Source organism: Gossypium raimondii, chromosome 2 (genome assembly GCF_025698545.1).
Source record: "Gossypium raimondii isolate GPD5lz chromosome 2, ASM2569854v1, whole genome shotgun sequence".
In the NCBI taxonomy this organism is placed as follows: Eukaryota; Viridiplantae; Streptophyta; class Magnoliopsida; order Malvales; family Malvaceae; genus Gossypium; species Gossypium raimondii.
Genome location: NC_068566.1, coordinates 3,882,130 through 3,908,825, shown reverse-complemented (window position 1 = coordinate 3,908,825; position 26,696 = coordinate 3,882,130). Strand labels below are relative to the sequence as shown.

At 33.6% G+C, this 26,696-nt stretch overlaps 1 protein-coding gene and 1 long non-coding RNA gene across 2 annotated transcripts; both read right to left on the bottom strand.

Moving 5' to 3' along the window:
• Nucleotides 1-557: 557 nt before the first annotated feature.
• LOC105787756 (protein ALTERED PHOSPHATE STARVATION RESPONSE 1) lies at nt 558-4,266 on the bottom strand. The gene is made up of 5 exons (XM_012614315.2): nt 2,844-4,266; nt 2,650-2,721; nt 2,270-2,484; nt 1,477-1,700; nt 558-1,383 (listed from the first exon to the last, which is right to left on the bottom strand). Exons 1-5 carry the CDS (start codon nt 3,895-3,897, stop codon nt 708-710), a joined length of 2,241 nt encoding a protein of 746 aa, XP_012469769.1. The 5' UTR covers nt 3,898-4,266; the 3' UTR covers nt 558-707.
• Nucleotides 4,267-7,387: 3,121 nt separating this feature from the next.
• On the bottom strand, nt 7,388-8,492 carry LOC128035393 (uncharacterized). Its single transcript, XR_008191843.1, has 2 exons — nt 8,306-8,492; nt 7,388-8,027 (listed from the first exon to the last, which is right to left on the bottom strand). It is a non-coding gene; the product is annotated as an uncharacterized LOC128035393 (long non-coding RNA).
• Nucleotides 8,493-26,696: the final 18,204 nt, after the last annotated feature.

The window sequence follows — 26,696 nt, the reverse complement described above, 5'->3', positions numbered from 1 at the left end:
ACAAAATTTTATTATTTTTGGGTGAAATTATAATTTTAACATACATTAAAATTTCCAATTTTAGGGGATTAGGCCCCTACTTACCCATCCCTTTGTCCCTGAAGACATGCTCTCAAAAGAAAACTTGGTTCAAACCTTAGAAACGAGGTTGTTGAGAGTTACAGCTATGAACTATGAAAAGATAATTTGTATGTGCCATAAAATGGATACGAAAAATAGCTTAATTTTACAGAGGAGGATAGCCTCATTTCAATTAGGATTGTTAGGGCATGCACGACTAGAAGTTATGTTATTTAGACTTAGGATAAGAGTTGCATACACATAAATGGCACAGAGTAGCAAGAAATCCAGCAATACAAGTCATAGGCATTGTAGTAGAGTTGACAATCAGGTTGCTCATGCCTCCTCAAAATTTAAAATTTCAGTCATCAAGTTTCTATCCATCAGAAGAGGTACAGTCCGCAGAACAAGTGACTTAACAAATAAATCATAGGTAACAAGGCATGGAAACATGATAATAATGTCAAATGAGGCACCCCCAATGGTAAACGGAGAAGAAACAACGGAAAAAATTGGTTTTGAACTAATAATGCAGATTATTGAGTCCTGCATGGTTTACTTGCAACTCTAATTTACAGCCATCTATTTCCAAAACCTGAATATTAATAATGCTTATATTTTCATCATTACATAGCTTTACATTGAATCTAGTTGGCCTGCAATTTGAGGTATGCAATTCGAGCTGCATCACTTTTTTGTCTAACATCCTCATACATTTTCACCGAGGCCTCAGAAAATTTGTTTAGTTTATCGAGAACCCGAGTCAAGCTTGCCTGTATGCAGCACAAGTTTGAAGATACGTCAGCAGTTGTGTCACCGTTCGTTAACAAGTTAAGACCATCTCTGCTCTCTGATTCTCCGTTGTTTGCATCAACTGATTTGTCTTTCTTCTGTTGTTGTTCTAGTTGTTGGTCCATTAAGTGACAAATATCGGATAAGAAGGCTTTGATGGCAGCACTAAGTTCCTCGGCTGGTAAGGCCTTTATCCCAGCTGACCATTCACGACACAGAACGAATATCGGTGGTCCGAATCCCAGATATCGATGAGGTGAGAATGGATACCGATTCTTAGAACGTTCCTGAGGTTCTATGATGCAGTTTTGCAGCCAACCATTCAGAGCTTCTAAATAAGATGCATGGCTATTAACCCAGTCTGTAAAGCTTACGCCAAAGCACTCAATCTCTTGCTGAAGTTGCACCATAATCTGCCTGCGTGCATCTCCTTGTGGCGCATCCGTCGAGTTCCTTGCATGGTATGCCAGCGAGATGGTGATGTACTGTGAATGATGGCATTCAAGCATGGCCTTCCACATCCTAAGAAACCTACAAACACAAGCATAATTGTAGTCAAGATATGGATATCAATGATTCAGAAACCTCGAGATTTTCAAGTACTCATGATTTAAAGGAGCTTACCCTTGAGTTAACTCTACAAGTTGTGGCTGCAGCTCTTCATCTCTCATTTTCTCGATCCTCTTTGATATAGTATTAACAGAATGAAGTGCTACTCTAATTCGGGAATGTAGATCCTTAACGACTGCCCGCGTTTTATCAATCACTTGGGTGCTAATATCCTTAGCAAACTGGTGTCTGAGCTGATCACATCTTCGATCATACTCCTTCCTGATAGATTCACTAGCCTAACGGGTGGAAAGAAGCAAGTCAAAAGATTGAAGGGCAATCTACATATTAGATCGCTTAAAAGCAAAGCTACTAATACTAACATATACCGATTAAACTTAATTAATACTCCTAAACTTTGCTAATTTCTATTGAGGCATGAGCTAATGTGTTTGCTCACCTGCACTTGTTTAAAAATTACCTAGAAGCATGTTTCTTACCATGACACGAAAACTCCCCTTTCTAGTTCTTGAGGAAAGAAAATGTTGAAATATAAAGCATATAACAAACAATTTGAACCTGATATTCTCGGAAATTAAATGAAAGAAGCATCAAGCTGTAATAGCACTTGCAGATAGAAGAAAATGAAACTCATATACACATTCAAAGATAGAAGCTAATCATATTAGCCACACACTATTTCGGAAATTAACAAACATTTCCTTCATTAGTTGCAAATAAGACAATTGACTTATGGCAATGAAAACCGTCAATGAACTTAAAAGTTAAATTCACGAAACCAACATTGCCTCCAAATTTCAAGCATATTCAAAATTAAATATGTCAAAGTGGTTTGAATAAGAAGTACCTTCACTTCATCATAGAGTTTTCTTTCCCATGCATAAAGTCTGTCCAAGGTGGATGAATGACTACCGGAAATCATGCAGAACTCTTCAACAAAATCACTTCCACTGTCATCAGCATCGTCTTTAGAGGCCGTGGCTAGTGGATTCCTTGATGAAGAAGACCTTGAAGATGCTGACCTCTTCCAATGTATGACTTTGGTTACATGTAGCACCGGCTCTACAAGATCATCGCATGAGAAAAGAATGATACATTTCCACAGCACGAGTTAATGACATAATCAGTAAAATGAAAAAAACAAGTAACAGTTCCACAAGTTGAATAAGAAAGACCGTCCTTCGATTGACTGTACGTAATAAAGAGCCATGTAAAGAGAGAGCTTACCATGAGAAACCAGACCAGTCCTTCCACGGCAGCAAACAGGTTGCAAAGCTGCCAGCAATGCCGAGGATCCCCCTACAACAGTTGATTTTAACATAAGATGTTTGCAGATGAGGAATCAGTAGTGCATGCGGCACAAGCATTGAATAGACAATAAAAGAACTCGAATCCAAATTTAAAAGTTAAATGAGGATTACCTTCGGCTTCAGAATATCCAACTCTGATTTTGTTAGACTCAAGCATCCGGGAGACTTCCCTACCTGCTTCTGATGCTCGGAAGAATCGATGTTCGATATCCTTTATGCTTGAAAGAAAATCCTTAGCTCTATGGGTTATAAACTCAGAAGGATCTTCCCTTTCAGTAGATAAATCTTTATCTGCCATTGCTTTTCCTTTCTTCGAACTCGATTGTTCGAGCCCACTTTTGCTCATCAAAGTTTCACTTGGACCACTGACATTATGATCCACCTCCTTGTCATTTATCTGCCTAGTACCACCATTTCCTCCCCCTAATCCAATAAAAAATGTATCATCCTCCATTGATCTACCACGGCTATACTTACGAGTTGCGGAACTATTCGACATTTCAACAACAGCTTTTCTCTCTGATTCCGGCCCTTCATTCAACTCATTGTTTTCATCCAAACCACCATGATCAAACCCTTTATTCCTAAACTCTCCCCACCCTCTCAAATCCTCAAAATCCAAATCAACCCCATTATTCCCCATAAATCTAAAGCTCTCACTATCATCAACAGGACCAAAAAAATCCCAAGAACCAGACTCAAAAGGAGGAGGTGGGGGCGGTGGCATTGCCATTGCCATTGCCAATGACTCATCCTCTAAACAACCACCACCATTATTAGGATTAACCTTAACAGTCAAAGCAGCACTATTCCCTGCTCTCATGTAACTCAAATTCGTGGTTACCGGAGAAATGGGACTTTCATTCTCCAATGGTGAATCACAAACATCAGCTCCTAAATGAGAAGGAGATGGTGAAGGGTATGAAGAATGTGAAGGGGTTTTATCAGGCTCGGTAGCCGAGGTTAATAAAGAAGACTCTATCAAAACCTCAGCTTCAGCAAATCTTCTTAAAGCTATACCAATATTTCTAAGAGATTGAACATAAGAAACATGAGCAGCCGCAAGTGCATACCTTGAATCAATAGCTTGCTTTATGAATCTCCTCCTCTCTTTACATAAACGCAAGGCTTCATTTTTATCAGCTTTTGAGCTTCCACTACCCATTTTTTCCCCTTTTCACCAACAACAAAACGATCTAGTTCATGAAATTAATATCCATTTGGAGCAAGAACAAAAAAGAACCCAACTTTGGGTTAAGCTTGATGAAACCATTTTAGTAAAGAAAACCCATTTCTTGGAGCAAGTGGAAGATACAGCCAATGAGAAAGTTTGCAGAGATTGCCGCTAACCCAGTGACGAAATTGAAAACTTTTTTTTGTTGTTGCAGAGATTTGTGAAGAAGGGAAATGAGAGATGAATGAAATGACAGAAACAAATGAAAGAAAAAAACACTAAAACAGTGAAAAAAAAGGAATCTAAATATTTAGTGGATACAGAGAGAAGGGGAGCTTTTGCCTCGTTTTGTGTGTTTTAATTTCTTGTTTCATTCCTGTTATACTAGTTCTGTTCATCCATGTGAATTAGAGAGGTATGGATGGTAAAACTACTACTGAGGTCCTTGTACAATGAGTTAAATTAAATTATATTTTATCTTTTTTACTTTAAAAAATAGATTATTAAAGAGTAAATTAGTTTTTTAATTAAAATTTTCATTTATTTCTATCGTTAAAAATTAGTATTGTTGATGGAATAACTAGATAGTTACACCTCACGTGCCAGGTGTACCTCATGTCGATATATATAGATCAGCTTTTAATGGAAGGACCAATTTGTGATTTGATCTAACATACATGACTAATTTACTTATTTTTTTAGTAGAAAAGACAAAATGCAATCCGACTCATGGTACAAGGACCTTCATAAGTCAGGTTAAATGCTAGTTTTAATATGTTAGTCACAAATTTATTTTGTTTACATCAATTCAAATAGTTTATTTTATTGTTTAGAAAATATTTAAATCTAATCATAAAATAAATAAATATTAAAATAAAACAAATTTTATTATTTTTAAATAGTAAAACGAATTAAACCGAATCAAACCAAGTTAAAAATATAAACTTAAAACTCAACCTCTAATATGAAATTAAGAAGGGTTTAATTAGGAAATATAGTAAAGATAAGGATTTAGTTAGGGAATAGTAAATTTCTTCTTGGTTTAATTTTTAAAATCAACTCAAATTGAATTAAATAGTTAATCTCATATTTAAAAGGTAAGTAATATGGAATGTAATTATTTTATTTGATGAAACTAAATATTTGCCTTTAAAAATATTTATTTTAAATTTTATTGTTATATTTATATTATTTAGATAATTCTTTATAATGGCTAAATATTAAAAATGTTGCTATCAACAACTTTTATTACTGTTAAATTTCCTGTATTATAGGCTTTAAGATAAAATTAGCATTTTATTAAAAATAATTAGTATTATTTGGGGTAGTGTTCTGATAAATGTGTCAATCAGAAGAATACCTGTGCTTTTTTACATTGAGAAATGTGCAGGTTGACAGATTTGCCCTTTTATGTTTCCCGAGGGACCCGTCTAACGGCTCCTTAAAATCCGGGTTTTTTGGGGAACTGTCTTCTCCTTTTTTCCTCTTCAGCTCTACATAAATGAAAATGTATAGGTTTATTATACTACGCTTTCGTATTCATTTTTTTAATTAATAAATTATCCTTAAATGACATATATCTCTTACTTTAAACTACACGTGTCGAATACTCTTTTAGTATAAAAATTTTACATATAGAATATAAAATTTTAATCAATTTAATCTATCGAAGTTAAATCAATTCGATTAGATCAATTATTATTTAAATTAGTTATATATGAAAACTCGATCAAACCAATCACTTGACATTACCTTTCATTAAACAATATTAATATATTAATTTATTATATTATAATGGTCAATTGAGTTTTATCTCAATTAATTTGAGTATTGTTGTCAAAGTACATTATCCTTCTATTTATAGGTTATTTTATTTCAACAATAAATGTTAATTTTATTTCAACTTGATAATATTAGATTTTCTATTTAATACTATAAGGATTAATTTGATCAAAACCTTATAACAAATCAAGTTCGTAAATATTTTTATGTAAATAAAACAGTCTTAATTAAAATAATAATATTAATAAATAAAAGAAAGAAAGAAAAATGGGCCACTGTCAGAAATTTATTAATAATTAATTAATTATTGTAATGATTGTCTTAAATCGCATATGGAGATTAAATACTAACTTTAAACATTTGCCAAAAGGGCCGAAAGGAGGGAAATTTAAAAAAATAAAAAAGAACTTTAATAAAAGAGACAAAAATAGATTAAATAATTTTAGAAATTTTTGTTAAAAGTGGAAAGAACAGTGGAACACATGTTCTGCTGTGCACCATCTAGTGTTCAAATTTAAGGCCATTCATCTATTTTATCTTATAGAAATTTTAGAAATTTTCTTAGTTTTAGGTTTTGCATAATGTCAATTCTTAACATTTGGTTGTTCGGTCACTTTGATCTCTTAGTTTTTTTTTAAGTACTTTAACACTTAACTTTTTTTTGTCATATTGGTCTATTTTTAACGGATATATGGATGTGGTTATTAATTGACTAACGGTCAACATTAATTGTTGATGGGGCGGTTTAAATGTAATTAAATGTTGATGTGGTATTATTTTATCTTATATGCCACGTCAGATTTTAAAATTATTTTTTTAATATAAAATTTTTAGATTTATTAAATGCATATAAATTTCAATTTTCACAATTTCTTCTTCCCCACTGTTTCTTTCCATCGTTCCCTATCATCGTCGTCATCTCCAATCTTCTTCCCCATTGTTTCTTCCTTCCACAGTTTCTTTAAGATTTAATTTGATACTTCATGTAAAAATATTTGAAGATTTCATGAGATGAGGAAAGATCAAACGTTCAATTTGAGATTATGCAAATCAAAGAATCAAAACTAAATATATACAAACACACTAAAATAAAAAGAAGAAAACTGACCATCACCGTTGAAATCAAGAATTCTTGGTCATCATTTTCTTGGACAAGTTTGTTTCCAAAAGAAGAAGATAAATCTAGCTTTCAGAGAGAAACCATGGGCATCATAAAGTGAAAAGACTTTACCTCGCTTGTAAACTGAAAATTGGAAGTACAGCGAGAGAAAAAAAGAAGAAGGTTGATTTCTTCATGGTTGGGAATAAGCAATTTGGTTCAAAAGACCTCGATAGAAGCGGAAACCAAAATGTTATTCTCTTGGATGGGAAGTTAAATAAATGAAGAGAAATGGTGAGAAAATATTGGGTTATTGTATTGCGGGGGTTTTGGGCGTGGTGATTCAACAATGGGGAAGTGGGTTATATTAGGGATAAAGGGCGATGAGAGATGGGTATGGTGGTTTTATAAGCGGCAATGGGTTTGGTGGGAGGCCATCTGATGAAAATGAACTCTTAGGGAAAGATTCGGTTGAAAAATAGAGGTCATTTGACGAACAGAAAATATGATCGGAGACAAGGAAGGTTAAGGCTCAAGGATGGATTTTGAGGTTTTCAAATAAACAACCGGGAAGAAGATCGAAGACAATGACGACGATGGTGAACGATGGAAAGAATATTAAATTCAATTCAAGCTTTTTTTCATAACTTTTTTCCCTATAATTTCGATGGCTACCATAATACAATATCACATAATGTTTCATATTTTCATGGCTACAAGTCATATCTCCCTGAAGTTGCAATGGAGCAGACTAAAGATAGCAAATTTTGTTCTTTTAAGAAGTTACAGGGTACAAGTCCTATCTCCTTGATGTTGCAGTGGAGTGGATTAAAACACCGATTCCTATACCTCTGAAGACGCAGTAGGTTGGAATGAGGCTACTTGAGTAGTGCTAAGGTCCAGTATGCCCGGGCAAAATTGGCTATCTTAAAGTCTTTGCCCTGTTCTCGTTACACGACAACGAGCAAAGAGGGGCAGCTATAATACCCAATTTAGCCCGGGCTTAAATAAACAAAGGTCCCCAGTCCATTTAAAATCTTAATTTACGTGGCCCAATTACAAATGTTACAAGCCCAAATTGTAACCCAATTATATTAGCCCAATAAACCCATAACAGAATCAAGGAGCCTAGCCCTTTTGCCTCAGTACTGCAGCAGCAAAAAGCCTCCGCGAATGCCGCAGGAACTGCTCACATCGCAGCAACCACCCACGATCAGCACACCTTGCTTTTTCCACATACCTGCAACGAATAAACCACGGGCAACACTAATAGGATAGAGACAACAAATTGTAAAGGAGTTTTGGCTATAAAAAGCCAATGGATTTATGTAAGGGGGGTTAGAAAATTTTTTGTACTGAAATCAAAAAGAAAATATACAGAAAAATATTTTTGAAGGTGGGATTTGGTTTTATTTTTCTCTGTTCCTTTACTGTTTTTTTAATTTATTTTAGTTCTTTTCTTTTGCTTCTAAAAAACAACAAATAAACAAAACGAGGAAGGGAGTAAAGGAAACTTACCAGTGTGATGTCGTTGAAACTCCTTTGTTTCATCGCCATAGGAGCAGAGGAGGGCAGAAGGAGAGCATTACGGCGCAATGTCAAAGAAAGAAAGAAAATGTTCTTTTTAGGGTTTAAAAAGGGGGGTTTTTGTTTGATTTCAAGTTGATGGGTTATTTATGATTTAGGCCCTTCATTTCTTTATGGTTTTCACAATCACTGTTTTTTCTTTTTTTCTTTTTTTTTTCAAATTTTTCCTGTTTTGGTTTAATCCAATGTTGCGCATTGCTGTGCAGTGTTTTTTTGGGTAATTTACTCCTTCAGTCCTTCCCCTGTTGCGCATGTTTTGAATTACTCCTTTTCTTGTTTTTATTTTCAAATCCAGCTCTCAAATTTTGTTGTTTTTTTAGTTTAATCCTTAATTTGCTATTTTGGTTTTTTTTATATATTACATTATTATTACTGTATTATTATTAGTTTATTATCATTATATTATATATTTTTATTATTATACTTACCGCATATGCATATTAACACACGTTTTTTTATTTCTTAAACGTTTTAAATATATACTATATACATATCATATATTTTATTTTTATTTTATTTTATTTTTCTTAGCTTTATATTCATATGTATGCGTATATATTTTTATAATATTTATATTTTTTATATCTTATGATCCAAAAATAAATATTTTTATAATATGTATACATATATACCTACATTATTCCATACTTTTATAAATATATCTGTTAAACTTTTTTTATATATATACATATATATGTCAATATTTTTATAATTACTAAATATTATGCTTATATTTTAGTTTTATAAACTTTATATATATATATTTATTAAGTTTATTATTTTGTATACATGTATATATATGCATCAATATCTTATCATACTTTTTAAAATAAATATTTTGATTTTATCAAAACATTAAAATTATTTTTATGATTCAAAGGTTTTCAAAATAAAAACGATATTCAAAGTTAAGGATTTTCGAGGAAAATTGAGCCCTAACGTATTGGGTTTCGATTTTCTTTGTTAATTCCAAATAACCAAGAATATTCGTTATTTAAAATATAAACAAAAATCATTTTCGGGAATTTAATATGTTATGTCCTAACGCATTGGGCATGACATATTGCTTTCTCGAAATGAAGATTTTCTTTAAAAAAATTAATGAAAAAGCAATATTCAAATTCGGAGATTTTGAGAAATTGTACCCTAACGTATTGGGTCTCAATTTCTTCATATGACTTGAATAATTGATTATCCTTTTCAGATTTCAAAATTTGAGTTCAACAAAATCTTTTTAATTTTCGACACTAATACATTAAATAATCAATTTGGTACCGATTTTTGGGCGTTACGAGGGTGCTAACCCTTCCTCGTGCGTAACTGACTCCCGAACATGTTTTCTCAAATTTCGCAGGCCAAAATTGTTTTTAAGGTGAACCAATCACACCTCAATCAAGGATCGGTGGCGACTCCAATTTTTGTTTTTAAAGTGGATAACCAAATTTTTGTTTTTCAAAAAATCGTTTCGACAGCTTGGCGACTCTGCTGAGGACTTTAGAGAGTCGAACCATAAATTGATTAGTTTTTGTCTTCTTGTCGAAAAGGTTTTAAATTTGTTTTAAATCACGATTTCCTCTTTTGCATTCATTGGTTTTTATCATGATATGTTTGTTTAATTGGTCTAGGTTTGTTAGTGTGTTTGCATTTTACATTGCATGGACGATTTTACCCCTTTAAGTGGGAGTGAGAAACTAGTCCTTCGTGAGGTTTTCACCTCCGTGTAGGATGGTGGATCGCTTTCGGAATACATCTGTACCTATGTCTTCGTGAGATTTTCATCTCCGTGCAGCCATAGGGAAATGTATTCTCCTGAACCGAACTTGGTCCATATGAGCCTATAATGGGTGAGGATCGAGGAATCTGTTGGTTCGGGTACCCTTGCTCTAGAAGCCAAAACCTCATATAGTGAACCTTAGGAACCCACCCTAGGTAGAATTACTTTGAACCTTAGTAGACACCTAATTAGGCTTTTACTATTTCTTGGTTGTATTGTATTTAATTGTTACTGACTTCTTGTGTTTTACTCTGATTGCATGGCATTACAATTACATGGCATTCCATTATAAAGAGGCGTTGTTTCGTATTCGGTTGCTAAACAGAAAGTTTATCGTGGGAAATGGGTTTCTTGATAAAGTGGAAGATAATACGGCTGCCTGAATATATTCTGAGAAACGCAGAAGGGTGATTGAGGAATACATGACTTTACTTCGTGCCTCAAGGTCAAGCTGATTGTTCAAGAGTTTCTGACATTCCAATTGCCTTAAAGAAGCTGAGGAGTATTACGGGGATGGGCAGACATTGGATTATAACCAAAATCAAGCAAAAAAGAGGTAGAGGAGATACCCCTTTTGAAGAATTCTCAAGATTTATCTTGGCATCCAAATGAAGAAGGAGAAGATGTCTTCACCTGGAGTATGAGGGCAAAGCCGTATATATATATCTGCTTTATGTAAAGAAATTTGTCTTCTAGTAAAGTTTTCTAAATGGAATTGAATTAGAATCAACGTCTCTTTTTGCATTCATCTTATGTATTTGCATTACATTACATCATATGCATTAAAATCCATTAAAAAAGCCTAATTGATTAAAATTATTCCTCGATTAACTCGAAACCAACCACCAACTCAAGACCAATTCAAGTACAAGAGCGAAATTAAAAATATGGACCAAAGGTTGGAAAAGCTCAAGGGTTCCAAAAATAAATGCAAGATCAGCTTCAGCAGCAAATGAAGGAACAACTCGAGAAGATTCAACAAAGTTTGATGAATAAAATGGAGGAATCACAAGGAAGTATGATGACAAAGTTAACGCGATTGTTGACTGAAGGAAAGGATAAGCGAAAGAGCCTCAGAACAAATATGGAAGAGGAAGGCGAGGATGGACTCAAGATCCTCCGTGCTTCACTCCTCTACATGTGCAAAGACCAAGCGAAGTGTACCCGTAAATCTTATGTTACGATTAAGCCTCAGCAATTTCAAGCCGATGTTTCGATCGATAAATTTTCAGGCCGGATCAGGTTCCAGTCCTGAGAATAATACTGCCAATCCTATTGTTCCTGATTTCGATGAAGCAGTTGAAAAAGAGAAAACAAAAGAGGAATTACCAAAGCAATTCAAAGAAAGATGGAAGTGGATTGAGGAGAAATTCAAAGCGATGGAGACTACTGAAGGATGTCATGGGGTGGATGCTAAGGATTTAAGTTTGGTACCATATTTAGTGCTTCCGTACAAGTTTAAAATGCCGGATTTCGAGAAGTATAATGAGACCACTTGCCCTGAAGCCCACATTACTATGTTTTGTAGGCGAATGACTGGGTATGTCACCAACGACCAGTTATTGATACACTGTTTTCAGGATAGCCTCGCGGGGGCAGCGTCTAAATGGTATAATCAATTAAGCAGTGCTAAGATTAGCTCTTGGAGGGATTTAGCACAGGCTTTTATGAAGCAGTATGGGCATGTGGCGGAAATGGTTCCTGATAGGATCACTTTACAGAACATGGAGAAAAAGTCGAATGAAGGTTTTAGACAATACGCTCAGAGGTGGAGGGAGGTGGCAGTGCAGGTCCAACCACCGCTCCTTGAAAGAGAAATTACGATGCTTTTTGTAAATACGCTAAAGGCTCCTTTCATACATGCTAGGCAGTGCCACGAAAAATTTTGCTGATATAGTCATGAGTGGTGAGATGATTGAGAGTGCTATTAGGAGTGGAAAGATTGATGCTGGAGGAAATAACAGAAGGCAAGCCCCAAAGGAAAAAGAAGATGAGGTGAACAGCGTGAATACGTACAGCAAATCGATTACGGTGAATCAGTCAAGAAAGGTGGTTGCTAATCAGCAGGGTTCATCAAGACAAGAATCAGGTGTGAAGCAAGGTACTGAGAAACTCCAGTTCACACCAATTCCAATGTCGTATAAGGAGCTGTATCAAAGCTTATTCGATGCGCACGTTGTTTCCCCTTTCTACTCAAAGCCCCAAAGCCTCCGTACCCTAAATGGTACGATGCAAGTGCACAATGCGATTATTATGCAGGAATTACAGGGCATTCTATAGAAAATTGTATTGCCTTTAAAAAAGTGGTTGAAAGGCTTATCAGTATGTGCGTTGTCAAATTTGACGATTCATCTAGTGCAGAAAATCTGCTACCTAATCACATTTGATAATGGGGTAAATGTGATGCATGAAGAAGTGGTAGGAAATGTTCACATCAATGCCATACATGGAGACACAACTAAAGAAGAGACCTTGTTAGATATTCACCTTTGTAAATTTGGGAGTTTTTTAATTAATTGGACTGCAAAAGAAATCTCTGTGGTATTTAGAACTTACTTAGAGTAATGTTCAAAACACACTTGTTGCTTTTAGCCTAGAGGCAATAAGAATCCCATTGTGAAATAGGCTCATGTTTGAACGTCATTATTCTATGAATACACCTTTACATTCATTTTTGAGCCAATATTCTTTCATTCTTTTCGAATAATTCTAGATTCTTTCATTCTTTTGGATTTTTTTTCCAAATCATTCATTCATTTAATTCATAATCATACTGTACAGATAGCTATTCATAAATTTATACATTCTTTTGTATATTCTTTGGTATTTATTTTTGGGCCCCCAGATATCAATGAAATGAATGGCATTGCTACAGATTTAGAATCTCCTTTTGAGTAAGACATGTGTTTAGAGAGATCTCATGACTTTGAAGATGACATAGATCGTAACCTATTTCCAGACTTGTTGAGGATGGTAGAGCAAGAAGAGAACAAATTTTACCTCTTGAAAAAACAATGGAGATTGTGACTTTAAGAGAACATGCATAATCGGAGAAACGAAGCAAGACCTTGTTAAGTTACTTCAAGAGTTCAAAGATGTCTTCGTATGGTTATACCAGGATATGCCCAGGTTAAGCATTGATATTGTAATCTGAGCAATAGCACGTTAAAAATTTACAGTATGTTCAAGATTCACATCATGAACGATGCAGTTAGAATTCTTTACCGGGGCAATACCTTCTTCTCTAACTTATCCCGTTGAAGTCAAGTTGTCATTTTTCCGTATTTTTGTTGGATTTCATCCTAATTGAAGAGGAAAATCTAAAATTTTCTCGTCATAGTTTCGCCCCAAAAGGCTCTATGAGAGAAACCTGATACCAAAGAAGATCTTTTGTATACAAAATGAAAGTGAAAGATCTTATGGGGAAGACCTTATCTGGAATAATATTGATTCTGATCGAAAAGAATAACATGGACTTGCCTAATCCTATGAGTGCAGATTCAGTTCAAAACAAAAAAAAACAAAAACAAAAACAAAAAAACAAAAAAACAAAAAAAAAACAAAAAAACAAAAAAATAGAAAAAAGAAAAAAGAGAACAAAAAAGAATAAAAAACAAAAAGAAACAAAAAAACCTCTACCGAGGCAATGTCTTTCTCTTTAGCTTATCACGATTTTTCCATTGAAGTTAAAATTCTTTCTCTTCGGGTATTGGCTGAGCTGAAGTAGGATGAAGATCCAATCTTGATAAGATCAGTTGAACTTAATTGAAGAAAATTGGCTAAAAGTTATTCGTCACGGTCAGATGTACCAAAAACAGATAATGTGAGCTTACAACAAAAAGGTTCGTCCTAGAGAATTCTACGAAGGAGACCTGGTATTGAAAAAGATCATTCCTCTACAAAAAGATGTTAGAGAAAAATGAGTGCCAAATTGGGAAAGTCCTTATGTTGTAAAGAAGATCTGTTCCGGGAGCACTGATATTGGGTGAGATGGATAGTACAAAACTTGTCTAATCCTGTAAACTCAGATTCAGTCAAGAAATACTTCGCTTAAAGAAGGAGAGGATCAAGGTAAAAACCAGCAAAGGGCACTTTGAGTCGTAAAAAAATGGAAAATGACGAAAAAATGAAAAGTAAAAATGAAAAAGTAAAAGTGGAGAGGCTAGGGTGAAAACCCGTAAAGGGCGCCTTAGACCAAAGGGGATTTGAGTTGAAAACCCGAAAAGGGCGGCTCGAATTTTGGTTAGAATGGGGCATGCGGTGATCTTGCTATGCCTGAATCAGCAAGAAGGGGTACGTGACTTCTTGGGGTATCGACAGAGTACTGTAGATCTCCTAAACACGCGTCAAACTCAGAATGGTCTTTAGAAAGTTTGTACAGAGAAGTTCAAGCTGCGATATCTAGGGCACCTAGTCTTTATACTGTTTATATTTTCTTATTCTTGGAATACTTCATTCTTTTTCACGATACAAGTTAATTTATCTTTTATTCTCAATAATCTTGATAATTTATTCATTGCAAGCTATGTTCTCAAATCAATTCTATTTTACCCGTCATTTTGTTCTTTTTTGCAAACGTGTTGCATTAAAATAATGATCAATGGACTAATAAAACTTTCACAAGGGAAGTTTTGCATATTGCTCTAGAAGTTTCTAAATAATACGGGAACCTGAAACAGGACTATTGTTTAGAACGCACCTAGTTTAAAGGTTGAAATATCTGAGAAGGAAAGGTCTAAATTAAGACTTTCTCTTTAGATTTTGTTGTCAAAAGCATTGATTGAACAAAGTGACAAGATGTCAGGTTGGTGACAAAGCTTCATTGAACAAATAAGCAATGATCACCTTGCAATAAGAAGAGGTTTTCTTGGGGAAAGAAATTCTTCATTTGTGCACAGGCATTTGGTATGACACCTTGAGAATGGTATAAAGGACCAAAGTGCTTCACATTTGCGATAAGAGAAGATTGAGAGGCCAGATTATTTCTACCCTTGGGTTACAGTGGGAGAAAGATGGTACCAATGTTGCATCCCAGTAGTTTGAACTTTGAAGTTTATAGTGGGGGCAATCTGATCAAGTGTTTCTTTGGAGAGACTAACCAAGCAAGAAGACGTTGTGGCGCGTCAGTGGTAGAATCTTAATAAACTTTGAGTAATGACGACCTAAGCGGGATCATTCTCGGAAAAAATGATATTCCACATTCATTCAAATGTCATTCATACACGTCTAGTTAGGAGCAATTGATTCATTCTGTTCATGACATCCTAATCCTTAGGCATAATTAGGTTCATTATATAGGTCATGTTTCTCAGAGAACTGATCGGTGAAACAACCAGCCTTGCCTCCCTGGGTTTGCAGCGGAGTAGACTAAATATAGCAGATCTTGCCTTCCTGTACTGACAGCGAAGCAGATCAAAGTCACCAGCCTTGCCTCCCTGGGTTTGCAGCGGAGCAGACTGAATATAGCAGATCTTGCCTTCCTGTACTGACAGCGAAGTAGATCAAAGACACCAACCTTGCCTCCCTGGATTTGCAGCGGAGCAAACTGAATATAGCAGATCTTGCCTTCAGATCGACAATAAGCAGATCAAAGACACCACCTTGCCTCCCAGGTTTGCAATGAGCAGATCGAATATAGCAGATCTTGCCTTCAGACCGACAATAAGCAGATCAAAGACACCAGCCTTGCATCATTGGGTTACAGCGGAGCAGACTGAATATAGCAGATCTTGCCTTCCTGTACTAACAGCGAAGCAGATCAAAGACACCAGCCTTGCCTCCCTGGGTTGCAGCGGAGCAGACTGAATATAGCAGATCTTGCCTTCTTGTACTGACAACGAAGCAGATCGAAGACACCAGCCTTGCCTCCCTGGGTTTGCAGCAGAGCAGACTGAATATGGCAGATCTTGCCTTCCTGTACTGACAGAGAAGCAGATCGAAAAGACCAGCCTTGTCTCCCTGGGCAGTAGTGGAGTAGGTTAAAAAATGGCAGATCTTACCTTCCTGTACTGACAGAGAAGCAGATCGAAGATACCAGCCTTGTCTCCCTGGGTAGTAGTGGAGTAGGTTAAAAATAACAGATCCTGCCTTCTTGTACTAACAGAGAAGCAGATCGAAGAGACCAGCCTTGTCTCCTTGGGCAGTTGAGTAGATCAAAGATGGCGGATTTTACCTCCTCGTGGTTACAGTGGAGTACATTGAAGCCAGTAATTCTACTTCCCTGGGCAGCAGTGGAATAGATTAAAGATTTCAGATCTTGCCTTCCTACATAGACAGCGAAGCAGATCGAAGATGGCAGATTTTACCTCCTCGTGGTTACAGTGGAGTACATTGAAGCCGTAATTCTATCTCCCTGGTTGGCAGTGGAATAGATTGAAGATTACAGATCTTATCTCCCTAGGCAGTAGTGGAGTAGATCGAAGATGGCAAATTTTACCTCCCTGTGGTTACAGTGGAGTACATTGAAGCCGGTAATTCTACTTCCCTAGGCAGTAGCGGAATAGATTGAAGATTTTAGATCTTACCTTCCTGCATAGACAGCGAAGCAGATCGAAGATGGCAGATTTTACCTCCTCGTGGTTACAGTGGAGTACATTGAAGCCAATAATTCTACTTCCCTGGGCAGCAGTGGAATAGATTGAAGATTTCAGATCTTGTCTCCCTAAGCAATAGTGGAGCAGATCAAAAATGGCAGATTTTACCTCCCTGTGGTTACAGTGGAGTGCATTGAAGCCAATAATTCTACTTCCCTGGGTAGCAGTGGAATAGATTAAAGATTTCGGATCTTATTTCCCTAAGCGGTAGTAGAGCAGATTGAAGATGGCGGATTTTACCTCCCTGGGGTTACAGTGGAGTACATTGAAGCCAGTAATTCTATCTTCCTGGTCGACAGTGGAATCGATCGAAGAATAACAGATCTTATCTCCCTAAGCAGTAGTGGAGTAGACTGATGACGGCGGATCTTGTTTCCTCGACATTGTAATTGGATAAATTGAAGAAGATAATCCTATTTCCCTGAAGTTGCAGTAGAGCGGATTAACACCACGGATCTTATCTCTATGAATTGCAAAGGAGCAGGTCGCGTCAACTTTCAGTGGAATAAATTGAAGCTACAAGTCATATCTCCCTGAAGTTGCAATGGAGCAGACTAAAGATAGCAAATTTTGTTCTTTTGAGAAGTTACAGGGTACAAGTCCTATCTCCTTGATGTTGTAGTGGAGTGGATTAAAGCACTGATTCCTATACCTCTGAAGACGCAGTAGGTTGGAATGAGGCTACTTGAGTAGCGCTAAGGTCCAGTATGCCCGGGCAAAATTGGCTATCTTAAAGTCTTTGCCTGTTCTCGTTACGACAACGAGCAAAGAGGGCAATTGTAATACCCAATTTTAGCCTGAGCTTAAATAAACAAAGGTCTCCAATCCATTTAAAATCTTAATTTACGTAGCCCAATTACAAATGTTACAAGCCCAAATTGTAACCCAATTACATTAGCCCAATAAACCCATAAGAATCAAGGAGCCTAGCCTTTTGCCTCGAAGATCTTAAAGACAAAAAGCCTCCATGAATGCCGCAAAGAATCGCTCACATCGCAAAGAACCACCCACGATCAAGACACCTTGCTTTTTCCACATACCGCAACGAATAAACCATGGGCAACACTAATAGGATAGAGACAACAAATTGTAAAGGAGTTTTGGCTATAAAAAGCCAATGGATTTATGTAAGGGGTTAGAAAATTTTTGTCTTGAAATCAAAAGAAAATATCTGAAAAATATTTTGAAGGTGGGATTTGGTTTTATTTTCTCTCGATCCTTTCTTGTTTTTTAATTTATTTTAGTTCTTTTCTTTTGCTTCTAAAAACAACAAATAAACAAAACGAGGAAGGAGTAAAGGCAACTTCTTGGTGTGACGTCGTTGAAACTCCTTTGTTTCATCGCCATAGGAGCAGAGGAGGGCGAAGGAGAGCATTACGGCGCAATGTCAAAGAAAGAAAGAAAATGTTCTTTTAGGGTTTAAAAGGGGTTTTGTTTGATTTCAAGTTGATGGGTTATTTATGATTTAGGCCCTTCATTTCTTTATGGTTTTCACAATCACTTTTTTTCTTTTTTTCCTTTTTTTTCAAATTTTTCCTGTTTTGGTTTAATCCAATGTTGCGCATTGCTGTGCAGTGTTTTTTGGGTAATTTACTCCTTCAGTCCTTCCCTGCTATTGCATGTTTTGAATTACTCCTTTTCTTGTTTTTATTTTCAAATTCACTCTCAAATTTTGTTGTTTTTTAGTTTAAACCTTAATTTGCTATTTTGGTTTTTTATATATTACATTATTATTACTGCATTATTATTAGTTTATTATCATTATATTATATATTTTATTATTATACTTACCGCATATGCATATTAACACACGTTTTTTATTTCTTAAACGTTTTAAATATATACTATATACATATCATATATTTTATTTTTATTTTATTTTATTTTTCTTAGCTTTATATTCATATGTATGCGTATATATTTTTATAATATTTATATATTTTTATATCTTATGATCCAAAAATAAATATTTTTTATAATATGTATACATATATACCTACATTATTCCATACTTTTATAAATATATCTGTTAAACTTTTTTTATATATACATATATATGTCAATATATTTTATAATTACTAAATATTATGCTTATATTTTAGTTTTTATAAACTTTATATATATATATTTATTATGTTTATTATTTTGTATACATGTATATATATGCATCAATATCTTATCAGACTTTTTAAAAATAAATGTTTTGATTTTATCAAAACATTAAAATTAGTTTTTATGATTCAAAGGTTTTCAAAATAAAAACGATATTCAAAGTTAGGGATTTTCGAGGAAAATTGAGCCCTAACGTATTGGGTTTCGATTTTCTTTGTTAATTCCAATTAACCGAGAATATTCGTTATTTAAAATATAAACAAAAATCATTTTCGGGAATTTAATATGTTATGTCCTAACGCATTGGGCATGACATATTGCTTTCTCGAAATGAAGATTTTCTTTAAAAAAATTAATGAAAAAGCGATATTCAAATTCGGGGATTTTGAGAAATTGTACCCTAACGTATTGGGTCTCAATTTCTTCACATGACTTGAATAATTGATTATCCTTTTCAGATTTCAAAATTTGAGTTCAACAAAATCTTTTTAATTTTCGACACTAAGACATTAAATAATTAATTTGGTACCGATTTTTGGGCGTTACGAGGGTGCTAACCCTTCCTCGTGCGTAACTGACTCCCGAACCTATTTTCTCAAATTTCGCAGGCCAAAATTGTTTTTAAGGTGAACCGATCACACCTCAATCAAGGATCGGTGGCGACTTCAATTTTTGTTTTTAAAGTGGATAACCAAATTTTTATTTTTCAAAAAATGGTTTCGACAGCTACCATAATACAATATCACATAATGTTTCATATTTTCATGAGTAAATTCACGAATATATTTTGATTTTTTTTCCTGTCAGTGTTCAATAGGAAAATTAGATATAAACCCAATTTGGAAATAGAGAATAATCTGTTATAAATCACGTAAATTAATTTAACTGCAATGAATTTGCACTAACGTGAACAAAGTAAGTGCTCAAAAAATAGTGACAAACTTTAACTTAAATCAACGCGAGTCATCACCTTCTCCAAAAATCGCCTTCCATGCCTTCAATAAGAAATGAAATTGCCAGGTTTTCTTGATATAAACCGATAAAAAAAAATAAAGGTCTTAAAAATAATCATTGCTTGATGGGTAAATCACATTAAGACTCTTGAAAACTAATTTTACTTTATTTAGTCTTTTTTCAATTATAATTTCAAGATTTACTGCTCACATTTCTCTCTAAAATGTGTAATACATTGATTAAATATATTAAATGTAACACCCTAAAATAATGTGAATTTTCTCTTTAGGTTGTGTCAATAAAAATGTTAGTGTTTTTGTGTTAATGTGCTCTAGTTGCTCACTAAAGATCTAAGGTTTAAGTTGTATCTTTTGAGGTTTTGCGTACTCTTTAATTGAATTTTTAGAATTGCATGTACCGTTTAAGTTAGATTCTCTGCATTAAGGTTACAAGAATGAGCCTATTGGTTCAATAGTTAAGCATTTGTTTGTGTTAATGGTCCTATGTTCGAATCTCTGTGGTGCACTGAGGGATATTATTTTTGCACTTTTCCATAATACTGATTTTAGGAATTTTAAAAGAATTTCTTACGTCTTTCCTTCTTCCTTTTATTTATTTTTTCTTCTTTTCTTTTTTCTTCTTCCTTTTGGCATTGTTCCTGAATTTTCTTCATATAACGTTCTGTTGAGTTAATCCTTGCATTGTATCACTCTGTTGGTTGTTTCTGTGTTTAAAGGTAAGATTTAATCGCAGAAACTTTAGTCGTTATGTATGAATTGTGAGTTTTTTTAAATCCCGAAATGAAGGTGTTAATTGTTGTTTTGCTTTGTTTGTTTGTGACTACAGAAGCATAGGGGAAGGTCAAGAGACGCCTAACGCTTCTCTCATTGTCTAGAATTCGATTGTGTGCTGTGAAACCTCCTAAAGGTAAAAAGGCTATTCGTTGTAAATAGGTATTTAAAAAGAAAGAAAGGACTCCAGAAGTTGAAGAACCCAAATATAAAACAAGGCTTGTTGTAAAGGGTTACAATCAAATTCCAATAGTGGACTTCACAGATGTGTTCTCCCCAGTTGTGAAGCATAGTTCAATTCGAGCTTTGCTTGGTATTGTGGCCATGCATGATTTGGAGCTTGAGCAGTTAGATGTAAAAACATCATTTTTGCATGGAGAACTTGAGGAGGATATTTACAAGCAACAACCAGAGGGTTTTACAGACTCAGAAAAAGAGGACTATGTTTGCTTGCCGAAAAAGTCCATTTACGGTTTAAAACAGTCACCAAAACAGTGGTACTAGAGGTTTGATTCCTTTATGACTTCTCATAATTTCAAAAGAAGTAATTTTGATAGTTGTGTTTACTTTAAGAAAAACAGTGATGGTTCTTTTGTGTATTTACTCCTTTATGTTGATGACATGTTGATAGTAGCAAAAGATAAAGGAGAGATAAGAAATGTCAAAGCCCAACTAAGTGAAGAATTTGAGATGAAAGATTTGGGACCAACAAAGAAGATACTTGGTATGGAGATTCTCAGAGATAGAAAAGCAAGTAGATTGTACCTAAGTCAGAAGGGGTACATTGAGAAAGTTTTTTGCAGGTTCAATATGCAGAGTGCTAAGCCTGTTAGTACTCTTTTAGCAGCCCATTTTAGACTTTCATTGGCTTTGTCTCCATAATCAGATGATGAGATTGGGTACATGTCACATGTTCTATACTCTAGTGTAGTGGGATCTCTCATGTATGTTATAGTTTGTTCAAGTCCAGATTTATCATATGCAGTCAGTGCAATTAGCAGATACATGGTGAATGCTGGTAAAGAACATTGGAAAATAGTTCAGTGGATTTTAAGATATTTACGAGGTACTACTGATGTTTGCTTACAGTTTGGAAGAACTAAAGATGGAGTCATTGGGTATGTTGATGCTGATTTTGCTAAAGACCTTGATAGAAGAAGATCCCTCACAAGTTATGTTTTTACAATCGGAGGTTGAGCAATCAGTTGGAAAGCCACTTTGCAAACTACAGTTGCTTTGTCTACCACTGAAGCTAAGTACATGGCGATTATTGAGACTTGTAAAGAAGCTATTTGGTTAAAGGGACTCTTTAGTGAACTCAATGAAGACCTTCAAATCAGTATAGTATTTTGTGACAATCAGAGTATCATCTTCCTTACAAAAGATCAAATGTTTCATGAAAGAACAAAACACATTGATGTTCGGTATCATTTTGTTCGTGATATTATTGCTCGTGGTGATATTGTTGTGAGCAAAATTAGTACTCATGAAAATCCTGCATATATGATGACTAAGTCGCTTCATATAACCAAGTTTGAGCATTGTTTAAACTTGGTTGGTGTTCATTGTTGAAGTTAAAACCTTAAGGGATTTTATAGAAGAGGTGAAAAACTTGTTCGTTGAGAATTCATGTCAAGGTAGAGATTGTTAGAGTTGTGTGACCCAAATTCTAAGAGATTGCTTGCAAGTCAAGTTAAACAAAATATATCTTCTTTCTAGAAGATTTTGTATTTATGAGTATAATATATTTAGCATTTATTAGCATAATATATTTGACTTTGATTAGAATTAGGTTTTTTCAACCTATAAATAGATGTAGTCGAAACTCCTTTTGTAATCATTTGAATTTGACATAGTGGATTTTATTCTCCTTTGCCCGTGGTTTTTTTTCTTGAAAGGGTTTCTACGTAAAAATCTCTGTGTTCTTTATTTTTATTTCTCTTTAACAATGATCATTTTAGATCAAATCTAAAATATTAAAATTTGAACGATATTTACATATAATACATGAACTAATAACATAAATCAACCCAAACCAAGTTGTACAGTATACTACAAAAACGAGCTAAGATTTTTGAAGATATGAAAGGATAGAGATCATCAACTTTATTAACAAAGTGGGCAAAATTGAATTCATCACCTTTAAAAGGATAATGTTTGAATATAAGTTTTAACTTCATAAATTCACATGATACCCTGCTCTATCATGTAGGTATTATTAAAGTACTTTTATTTTATTTTACAAAGGACAAAGAACTATGGGAACTTTCAACTTTCTTTTTAGTCCCCATCTACCTTGTTTTTTTAAGGGAAATGAAGTATATCCATCACACTTTGCAAGGCTGGATAATGTTTGTGTTTTTCATCTTATTTTCTTAGCATTGTATGTATGTTAGAGTTGTGTGACCCAAATTCTAAGAGATTGCTTGCAAGTTAAGTTAAACAAAATATATATTCTTTCTAGAAGATTTAGTATTTATAAGTATAATATATTTAGCATTTATTAGCATAATATATTTGACTTTGATTAGAATTAGGTTTTTTTCAACTTATAAATACATGTAGTCGAAACTCCTCTTATAATAATTCGAATTTGACATAGTGAATTTATTCTCCTCTGCCCGTGTTTTTTCCCCGAAAGGGTTTCCACGTAAAAATATGTGTGTTCTTTATTTTTATTTATCTTTTCTTTGCGATATATTGTCATTACCGACGTTCTATTTTTACATATATATTAACATGCTTACATGTAGTTAGATTGATTTTGAGTTTGAATTGTGAACAAAGAATATGAATATTGGGTTTTTTAATGGGGTTGGATTTTAGATTTAATTGATATTAAATGTGATTTTGGATGTTAAGAAGTTAGGTAAAAAATTAAAAAGAGATTGAATTAATATTTTGGCATAATTATAAATTTGGTTTTAACATTTATATTTTTGTCAATTTGGTCATTATGATATTTTTTAGTTTAATTTGATTATTAGTCTTTCAAAATGAGTCAAATCATATTTTTAAAATGAAAATATCAACTACAACATTTATTTTTTAGTGATATTGACGTGACAACCCGCAAAGCAATCTATGTGTACTTCATGTTGGTTTGACACTATTTATTTTATATGTAATATCAACAAATAACTTAAAAATTATAAAGATGTTCCGAAAAAATAAAAATAAACTCAAAATGAAAATATATAAAATTCAAAAAAATTGGTAAATTACATTATCAGTTTTTTTCATATTTTTGTATTAATAAATTACATTATTAACATTAAACTTAATTATTAAGTTGAGCTCGAGTTTGAACTTGAATACAAAAATTGGTAAATAAGCTTAATCGAGCTCGAGCTCCAATAGCTCGATTATATCTCAAGCCGAGCTTGAACTTTGAAATAGATGTTCGATCGAACCTGAATCAAATATCAAACTTTAAATTTTGAGAGCTCGAATTCAAGCTTGATAATATTTGAATTTGACTCGATTATACCCTTCCCATACATGAGTATGTGAATTTGAGGTTATATTATATATATAAATAAAAACAACCAAGTTTGATGAATGCCAATGGTGGTAAAAACCAGCAAGAATCAAAGTAAAAATGATCACCGAAGCCACTTTAATTTATTTTTTTTCACTTCAATCACATTAAGACCTAATTTCTTTTCACCAAATTCTTTTTCTTTATCACATCTTTAAATCATTACACTGGCATTTATAATGATTCCTTTTGGAACTTCCACTTCCACTTCTGCATTTGCATCTTAGGAAAACCCCTTTTTTTCTTTTTCTTTTTGCAAACTTCGATGATTTTAATTTTTATTAAATATTTCTATATGTTATATAAAGTAAATTATATTAATTTGAAAGTATTTTAATAAATATATTTTTATATAGAAAATTAAAAAAAATTGTTAAAATAAAGAATGTTGAAATATATTATATATAATAATTTAAAATGTTAGCAAAATGCAAACAAATAAAAAGGGAATTGGCAAACATGTAAACTGTTGGGTCGGATCAATCTTCATCCACACATATGAAGGTATAGGCCAGCAAGTGCTTAATGTTCAGCAAAATCTTTTTCGGGTTACAGCCCGACCCGTTTACAATGAAAGGAATTTAAACTGTTTTTGGCCCGACCCGGACATAATATCAAATGGGTGCTGCTCTAATAACGTACATGTTAATCATACATACAAATTAACCATGCGCATATGTTACATTATGGGCATGAATTATATCCATATTATATAAATTTAGTTTCTGTAAAAATTAAAATGGATGAAAGAAACTTTGATATGTTATTTTGAGATTATTTAAAAAGTTAAAAAATATTATTGATTTTTTTGAAAGTTTTCATTTAAGTCATTACATTATTCAAAAGTTTTCATTTGAGTCATTGAACTATTCGAAAGTTTTTATTTAAGTCACTCGATTGTTAATACGGGAGGTCAATACCCATCGGCGAGTAGAATGACATACTTTATATCCAAGTCATTTTGACGATTAGTGTTAGAGAACGAAGAAGAAAACTGTTTGGATTTTGATTCGTAAATCCATGTCGTTTAAAGTATTTCATGAAAAAATTAAATTATAGAAGAGAATGAAAATAAGAGCTTTTAATTAGTACATGCGGTATTTATTAAAAATTACATTTAAGGTGCTAACGAATATTTAATTTAATGGAAATGCCATCGAATGTAAATCCTATTCTATCCGATTATACATTGTAATATTGATTTGGGTGGTAATTTTTTTGAAACATGTATGGACCCAAAAACCACAATTTCCAAGAAAATAAAACCCATAGTTTCTTAGGGTAGCAATGGTGTTGTATCTAAAAGAGTGAAAATGGTAGCATGTCGGCATAGATTCAAGTCTATCTCGCAATAATTGATGGAGTTTGTTGTGCCTACAATTTCCCGATAACAGAGAATAATTTGGCCCACACGGTCACAAACTGGCTTATTGCCAGTGCCGCTACTATATGTACTTATACCTACCATGGACCTACCTCAATCCCCCCACTAAATTTTCAATTCAAGGTTCACGATCCTGGGCTTTCAAATATCTTTCCTACAATTAGGCCTACTAGGATTTTCCAAGTTTCTATTGTTCTGGTAAAATTTGTTTTAACACGGCTTTGAATGAATGGTGCGATACGTTTAGTTTATTTTAGGTATTTGTATTCTTTTTACATTTAATTTTCAAATTTCAATATTTATGTTTAATTATTAAAATTATTATGGTAAATTCACTGATTTGACACATTAAAAAAAAACTCAATCGGTATCTATGTAATAAACATTTGGACATTGTTAATGAACCCGCTTCAATTTGCTCGAACTTGCAATCTCTAAGAGTCTAGAATATCATCCATGTCAATTGAGTTAATAAGGGTTTTTATTGGTGTGGGGTGATTAGACATTGTTAATGAACTCGAATTTAATAAAAGAAGTTCAACAGTGCTAACATTTGGACTTGAATTTTTAAACTCAAAAAGTGAAAATATTAAATTCCTAACAATAAAAGTAGAAAAACTAAATTCCAAATATGCAAGGAGTACAATGAGTTGAAGTATATTTCAACCTTTTTAAATATATTTCCCCAAATTTATAGTTTTTACATGTTTCAATTTACTCCAACTTTCAACCTCTAAAAGTCTAGAATTATTGGTGTGAATTGAACTAATAGAGAATTATTAGGGATTAAAATGTTAAATGTATTCAGTTAGCCTAAAATTATTATAGCAAAACAATTAATGGGTTTAGTTCTAAACTCTAGTAATAGAGGATAGGGAATTGAGTGTAAACTAGGCTAGGTGACTAGTTTTAGCCAACTCTCTTGAGCTTTGCATATATATATATATATATATATATATATATATATATTTCCAATATCATCCTTTCTATTTGTGTCTACAAATGGATTAAACCTTAAATTCAATTGTTTTATATATAAATAAGTGTATTAACTTATGAAGTTTAAATCTCATGTAATGACTTGACGATTAAGAATATTTATCGTCTTAAGTGTAGTTTAGGTTCAAATTGCGCTAATCACGTTTGTTGTTTAGGCCTATAATTTATCAAAAA

Coding starts and splice junctions, on each gene's coding strand:
- LOC105787756 (XM_012614315.2), bottom strand. CDS start 3,897: ATGGGTAGTGGAAGCTCAAAAGCTGATAAAAATGAAGCCTTGCGTTTA. Junction 2,485..2,649: donor GACTGGTCTGGTTTCTCATG/GTAAGCTCTCTC, acceptor ATGATCTTGTAG/AGCCGGTGCTACATGTAACC. Junction 1,701..2,269: donor AACTCTATGATGAAGTGAAG/GTACTTCTTATT, acceptor TCCACCCGTTAG/GCTAGTGAATCTATCAGGAA.